This window comes from Octopus bimaculoides, chromosome 9 (assembly GCF_046866305.1).
Source record: "Octopus bimaculoides isolate indiv1 chromosome 9, ASM4686630v1, whole genome shotgun sequence".
Lineage (NCBI taxonomy): Eukaryota > Metazoa > Mollusca > Cephalopoda > Octopoda > Octopodidae > Octopus > Octopus bimaculoides.
Window position 1 is genome coordinate 57913818 of NC_142936.1, and position 7672 is coordinate 57921489.

At 38.1% G+C, this 7672-nt stretch overlaps 1 protein-coding gene and 1 long non-coding RNA gene across 2 annotated transcripts in view; one reads left to right on the forward strand and one right to left on the reverse strand.

Moving 5' to 3' along the window:
• The window catches only part of LOC106882614 (retinal Mueller cells isomerohydrolase), a 34073-nt gene extending 33553 nt beyond the window's left edge, over positions 1-520 (reverse strand). The window contains exon 1 of the mRNA XM_089357563.1: positions 202-520. Coding sequence (XP_089213689.1) covers positions 202-271 — 70 coding nt within the window. The 5' untranslated portion in view covers positions 272-520. The remainder of the gene's footprint in view (positions 1-201) is intronic.
• The window catches only part of LOC149134166 (uncharacterized), a 52168-nt gene extending 45190 nt beyond the window's left edge, over positions 1-6978 (forward strand). Inside the window, exon 3 of the long non-coding RNA XR_016243140.1 lies at positions 4478-6978. This is a non-coding gene — a long non-coding RNA (uncharacterized LOC149134166). The remainder of the gene's footprint in view (positions 1-4477) is intronic.
• The last annotated feature ends 694 nt before the right edge of the window (positions 6979-7672 follow it).

The following is a 7672-nucleotide window of genomic DNA, read 5'->3' on the forward strand; positions in this document are numbered from 1 at the left end:
GCAGTATAGTGAATTGAAAAACATGGATGGACTAACGTAATTCATGCAATTAGTAAACAAAACCTCCTTCTAGGAGTCTACTGATGTGACTTCTGGAGGGATGTTTTGTCTACTAATTGGGTAACCACAGTGAGAGAGAGAGAGATAAAGAGGAGGAACAAAGAAATATAATACTGGAAACAACAACGAAGATGCTTTCACCTGTTACTGTAGTTTCTACTGGTGATTTCGTCTCATTGTCCAGCGTTAGGGAGCGAAAAAGTACTGCCATAGTTGTTAACTATAAAACTCAACACCACTGACTAATTAAGATAAGACTAAACTGCTCGATCACAGACGGGCTTAAATAAAAGATAGCGAATCACTTAACAGAGACATGCCTGACGATAATAAACCTACTTTTTCCCCATGTTTGCCAAGCTAGTTTTTCGTTTATACTCTTTTTCACTGTTCCACCTTGTCCCCACTCGACTTTTCAGCTCCCGCCCCTCTCCCTCCCTGCCTCCTGTCTCTCCACACTAAACTGTCACTCGATGTATCGTGTCATTATAATTGATAGCAGAGTACTATAATTAAATGTGGTAAACCGAAAATAATTTTTAATCAATTGAAATTATAATCGCGGTGAGAAGAAAATTCACTAGTTCTAAAGAAAATTAATCTCCATAAGAACAAAAGAGAAAACAAAGTATTTGCGTGTGCGAGCGTGCGCGCGTGTATGTATGTATGTATGTATGGATGGATGGATGGATGGATGCATGTATGTATGCATGTATGTATGTATGTATGTATGTATGTATGTCAGGTCACATGTGAAGTCTCTCATGGGTGCTACTGGTAACATGGAATTCAGTACAACCTGTTGTATGGTTGGGCCATGTCCATGCAATTGAGTTTCAGAAGAGAGGTCTTCTCCATTGCCACATGTTGGTAGCGTTGAGAAATGAGGACAAACTCAGAAACAGCGATGACATAAATAGGACTGTGACAGCTGAAATTCCTGATGTCAATGATGATCCAGTCTTGCATGATTTACTGAAAAAATGCATGATACATGGTCTTTCTTCCCCTTGCATGGGAAATGGCTCATGTCAAAAGAAATTCCCTAAGTACTACAGAGATGAAATGCTTCTGAATTTGAATGGCTATCCAGAGTACAGAAGATGCAATACTGGAGTCACAGTTCAAGTTGGACATCACTCAGTTGACAATAGGAACGTTGTGTCGTACAATGCCTACCTGCTGAAAAAGTACAGAGCTCACATTAATGTAGAAATTTGTTCATCCGTGAAAAGCATTAAATATCTCTTCAAGTACATGTACAAGGGACATGACTGTGCTTCTGTTGAAGTAAGAGACAACCCAGCGGCATATCATGAGCAAAATCAAGCTCACAATGAAATTACTGATTATTTTGCTTGCCTATATGTTTCTCCTGCAGAAGCTATGTGGAGACTGTCAGAGTTCAAGCTACATGATACATTTCACGGTGTTTACAGACTTGCACAACATTTTGAAGATCAGAAAAGAGTTTACTTTCACAGAGGCAGTGCTCAGCAAGCTGCTCAGGTACAGAGGGACCATGACACTACTCTTACTGCATGATTTAAACTGACTGAGCATGATGATGATGCAAGGAACCACTTGTACCCTGATGTTCCCCTGCATTATGTGTTTAATGAGCACACTAGAACATGGACACCAAAGCAAAGGAATGCTATCACCAGTAGAATGTATACAGTGAGCCCTAGAGTCACAGAAAAATTTCACTTGCAAATGCTGTTTCTGCATGTTTCAGGCGCTGTGAGTTTCTTGGATTTTCACACTATAGAAGGAGAAATCTCACCAACATTTAAGGCAGCATGCCTGAGATATCGTCTTCTCTCAAACGATGACATACTGGATCATGCACTGCTAGAAGCTGCTACCTGTCGGATGCCCTTACAGTTGCTTATTATGTTTGCTGCCCTGTGTACGTATATGAACCCTGCAAATGCTCTTCACCTGTGGACCACTGACAAGGAATCCATGATTAAAGATTTCTTGCACCAAGGTTTTAATGCAGAACACATAGAAAACATGGCACTGCACTCAGTCGATGCAATTCTGATAGAAAATGGCATTAATTGTTTAGCAATTGGGCTGTCTGAGCCTATTGGAGTACCACAGCTTGACTATCATGAAAACCTCGATCACCCGGGCATTGCAGCACTTACTGATGAACAGAGACTGATTGCTAATGCTATGCTTGAATCTCTAGATAAGAATAGGAGAGGTGAGGTGCCCAACCACTCCTGTTTCTATGTAGATGCACAAGGAGGTTGTGGTAAAACTTATATATTTAATACCATAATTTCTTATCTGTGAAGGAACAACTGCAACATGTGCAGTGGTGTTTGGACAGGCATTGACTCTACACTACTGTCAGGTGGAAAGACTATCCATAGTTTGTTCAAGATGCTTACCCCACTCACGGAGGCCAGCGTTTATAATGTACCAGCCACTTCAGACCATGCAAATCATTTATGAAATCTGGATTTGATCATCTTGGATGAGGCTTCTATGATCCCTTCATTTGCACTTCATGCTATTGATAAAGCCTTGCTATATTGCCAAGAGGACCTACCTATATTGCCAAGAGGACCTCATGAGGCAATTATTGAAATCCATATTAAAAATTCTCCTTTATGACTGAATTTCATCCAATACAGATTAAGCCAGAACATCAGGACACCAGCAGATCAAAAGGAATTTGCAGCATGGCTCTTGCATCTTGGCAATGGAACATATACATCTTCACAAGATACTTATCTTGCTGTTGATGACATAGACGTGCCTCAAATTTCATGCATTGACAGCTCTCTGGTGGATGATATCTTCAACAACATTTCTGAGGAAGAGAGAACAAGCAGAGTAACTCTTTCGCCAAAGAACTCAGACTGCCTTCTGATCAATGAAGTAGTTTTGAGACAACTTCCAGGTGACTGCCGCACCTATTATAGTACAGCTAAATTTTGAAAGATGACCCTGCTGAGGCTGAGTGCCATCCACTTGAATTTCTAAACTCTTTGACACCATCAGGAATGCCTCCGCATAAATTGAGTTTAAAACCCAGCTCAGTAGTAATGTGTCTTTGTAACATTTCTATCCAGAATGGACTTTGCAATGGTACAAGACTGGAGGTGGTGGCCATACATCAACATTCAATCAAGGCTTCCTTGATTAGCGGCTCACTAATTGGCAGACGTGTTCTCATCCCCAGAATAAAGCAGGCTCTAAGTGACCCTAACTTGCCATTCACCTGTAGCCCATCTTTTATATCAAGACAACACACATTATCATTATTATTATTATTATTATTATTATTATTATTATTATTATTATAAAATTCAGTAGCTTAGTCCTATAATAGCCAAATTAGCTCTTGATTTCATACCATAAATTAGGAACCAACTGAAGAGGCCTCCAGCAACAAAGAACCCATGCCATACTATTCCTTTCAGCCATTTCTTGTTGGAGCTGGTTTTTAACTTTCTTGTTATGAAGCAATTGGTAATTTGGTTATTATGAGTTCATAATATTGTATTATATTAATATTAATAATATGCCCAATCTATTAACTAATATAGGAGTCCATGCTTTTTTGTGATTCATGCATATTTAGATTATTGTGCATGCTTTTATGTGTATTTACATATACATGTAAAAAATGCAACATCAACAAGATGCAGTAACCAAGAAAAAAGTCCAAATTATAATTTTTTTGTTTTTTTGTGGTCTCACACAGACATAGCTAGAGGTGCAAGCATGGCTGTGTAGTAGATGCTTGCTTCCCAATCATATTTTAGGAACTTTTACTCCTAACAAAGAAAGTTGAAATGTAGAAGGCAGATATTCTTCAAATACAAGAATAAAATGATGATAGGAATTTGCAAATACGGCCATAAGTCGTTTTAATCTTGATACTGCATGCAAATTACAGTATTTGTATAGAAAGAGATAAAGGCAGTTTCTGTGTGTTTGTATTCATATACAAGAGGTGGTTACGTTTGACCGTTACATCACTTGGAATCATAGCAGGAAGAAAATACGTCTAATCACTTTAGTTGCTCCGTCCAAAAGCTATAGGTTGAGAGGGGACTTTGCACCATTCACAGATCTGGTCAGGAGCCCTCAACAGGTTGTTCTGTAGGAATCTCCAGTTGTCTTCCACATTATGTGATGCTATATCCTCCCCTTTTTCATTGAAAGCTTTGAGTAATGCATCTCTAAATCTCTGTCTATTCACAGGATCCTTAAGCTTCCAGACCCCTCATTTCAATGCTGGTTGTCTTCTGGGCATCCATATAGCCCTGATCTGAAACTTGAAATAAAACTGAATACTGACTGACTAACTGACAGACAGACAGAATACATACATACATACAAACAAGGGGTTTGAGCTAAATTTGATGTTTTTTATGTCTTCTCTTTTCAGCGACAGCTGGAAAGCTATATGTGTGGCTGAAGGAATTGGTTCCTTGTCATATTTCCAGGAAATATCGGAAGTGGTGGTTGCTGGAGAGTGTCTATGACTTCAACAGTCCTAATTTTTGGCCTCTTAATTCCCTCATTTGCAATCCCATGGGTTATTATGTGTAGTGTACAGTTTGGAAAGACAACTGCTCTGATGCAACACCAAGGCCCAGCTAGTGACCAAGATCAAGGAAGTGTTTGATGATCTTTCCAGAGACACAGTGAGGAATGCGTGTGTTTGGTTCTAGAGCAGAGCTGTCTTGAGGCTGTGGGGCAAGCTGAGTGTTGGAACTTTGAGTAAACTGTTATCATCTAGCCATAATCTGGTTGATGTTTTTTGATTTTTTAAAAATACTTTTATTTTTGGATGGGATATTGTTTCCTTTTATGCAAACTGTCAGATTTATCCCAAACATCCTGCATTTAGATTACTATGTGTGCATGTGTGTGTTCTTTTGTTTATATTTACATACAGCTCTTTCTTTTACTGCAAATGTCATCAAAAAATGTTACCCGATCATATAAATATTAAAATCTGACTTCAATAAGATGCAGCAACCAAGAAAAAAGTCCAAATTATCAATCTTTTCATGCAGACATGACTATAGGTGTTAGCATGCTTGTGTAGTAAAAAGCTTGCTTTGCAACCATATGGTCTTTGGCTTAGTTCCACTGCTTGGTACCTTGGGCAAGTGTCTTCTATTATAGCCCCAAGCCAACCAAAACTTTCCATTTGATTCATGCCAGTATGGAAAAATGGATGTTAAACATTGATGACGACGATGATGATGATGATGATGACGATGATTTCAGTCTTATCTTAGAGTATATGCCAAATATAGTCCACGAGGAGCAGCTTTCACTTACAATGTAAGTATTAGTTGAAAGTACATTTTAATAAATATTTTGTTTGCCATGAACCAGTTATAGGCACAACAGCCAAAGGAATAAATAAAAGAAAGCATTCTAGATTTTCTGTAAAAGTACAAACTAGGTCTATAATAGTTTTGAAAGGTCAGGCTAATGACTGAAATATGAAAGAGGAGGCAGAGACTCAAGGAGGAAAACGAATGTATTTTATGCCATATGGATGTTATTGCTTTAACAGATGGGTGGTGATAATGAAATAAGTGTTTCTGGGATCTATTTCATTTTTTGGCACTGTAAAGTGTTTATGTTTAACTGTCAGAAAAAAAACCCAACGAAAACAAAGAAAACAGTAAGTTAAAAAATTCATTGCAAGGTATTTATGTGAAACTTGATGGGAGTAAAGATTAAAATGTGTCAAAGCTATTAAATATAGTATTATAAGAACCCAAAAAGCTCTTTATGAACTACAATGTGATACAAATTCTTGCAGCTAGTACTTCTGGAAGCTGAACAAGACTATTTTGGCTTGTGAGGCATATCATAACCGGATTAAGGAGTTTGTTCAGAGAGCTTTAACTGGCACTGTGTTAAATAACTGGTGGTGGTTGGCCCTCAAACGAACCATCCATTTGTCAATTAGGTTTAGTTGTTAGCTAAGCATAATAGAGCTAGAATAGAGTGTGACTTACTCAAGGATTTAGAAGAGGCATTGAGGTTGAGCTCTGCACCTCATGTTGTGGCGGTGTGATTGGCCTTGGACCGACACCTCAAAGCCAAGCATGAGGAATGTAGATTTTGGGCAAAAGTACATGCATTGGAGCATGAGGGAACTAACATTGCCAGATGGACCCGTATGGTAGAGACCCAGCATGGCAAGAGTGCTGCAATTAGGTCTTTGGTAAGCGAGCAAGAGTGTTTGGTTGAAGGACAGGACAAGATGAGTGAGGCATTTTACGAGCATTTTGCCCAATTGTTTGGGAAGAGCGGGATGCTAGACCATGGTGAGTCCCTTTGGGACTTCCTGGATGGTGGCCAGCATCTCTTGGCATGAGAGGCTGAGTGCTGTGAAGGGCCAATCACAGCCGAAGAGGTCATCAAGATACTTTCCAAGTGCCCTGGGAAGAAGTCAGCGGGACTTGATGGTTTACCCTATGTGTTTTATCAAAATATGCCAAACTTGTTCTGGCACCTATTGGCTAGAGTTTATGCCAACTGGCAGCAGAATGGGAGTATTCCCAAAGTTGTAAGTCAGTATTTGATAAACTACTGCCAGGAAGAAAACAAAAAATACAGAGAAACACTGAAAATAAAATGAAATATTTCAATATAGGTGACAAAGTGTGTTTTAAAAAGTATAAAAATGGCAAACAAAGTTGCGAAGAAAGAAAAATAACTAAATGTTTAGGAAGAATAACGTATATGGTAAAAGGGCATACATGGGAACATAACAGACATCTGAACCAAATGCAAAAGAGATTTACAGAAGAAAAAATAAGGCAGGAAGAGCCAATGGAAATGCTATATGACATGTTTGATGTTCCAGTACCACAAGAAACAGTTGAACCAGAGTGTACATCAACAAGAAAAAGAAAACAGATGGAAATGTTGAAAATTGAACCAAAAAGAAAAAAAATATTCCATTTCCTCCCCGAGGAAGTAAGAAAAAAAAAAAGGGCGGAGGAAGGTAGTAATAAATAAAAGTATTGACTCTCAGGGAAAGTTAAACTTAGAAAAGGGAGATGTTGTGGTGGAATCTGAATATCCCAATAAATGGATAAATGGACGGTTCTGAAATGTATAAATATGCGTGCATGCTGGAGATAGTAGAAGAGTGTCATATGCACAACTGTATGTTATACAGAGAGTTGTAGAAGCTATTAAGAAGAGATATTGTTAGATTACATGTTGGTGATTTGAACAGTTGGTAAATGAATATACCATAAGTCCACAACTACATTAAATCATCATAACAAAATGTTTGAAATTATTGGTTCCTCAAATGGTAAAGTCTTATATACAAGCTTTACCTTCCAAAATAGTGTTGGATAACTGATAAATATTAAATTTTCAAGGGCACAAATTTAGTACAGATGAAGTTACCTCTTCAATCACATACCTTCTTGGTATCACAAACGCAAGATTACTGTTTTTTAGTAGTAATGAAAGTCAGTTATGATGTCTTAAGTAAATGATGTTGATATTTTTAACAAGGCCTTAGAGCATTGCAGTTGAGATGTTAGGCAAAATATTAGTTGGTGTCAATAAATAAAGACCAAGACAAGACATT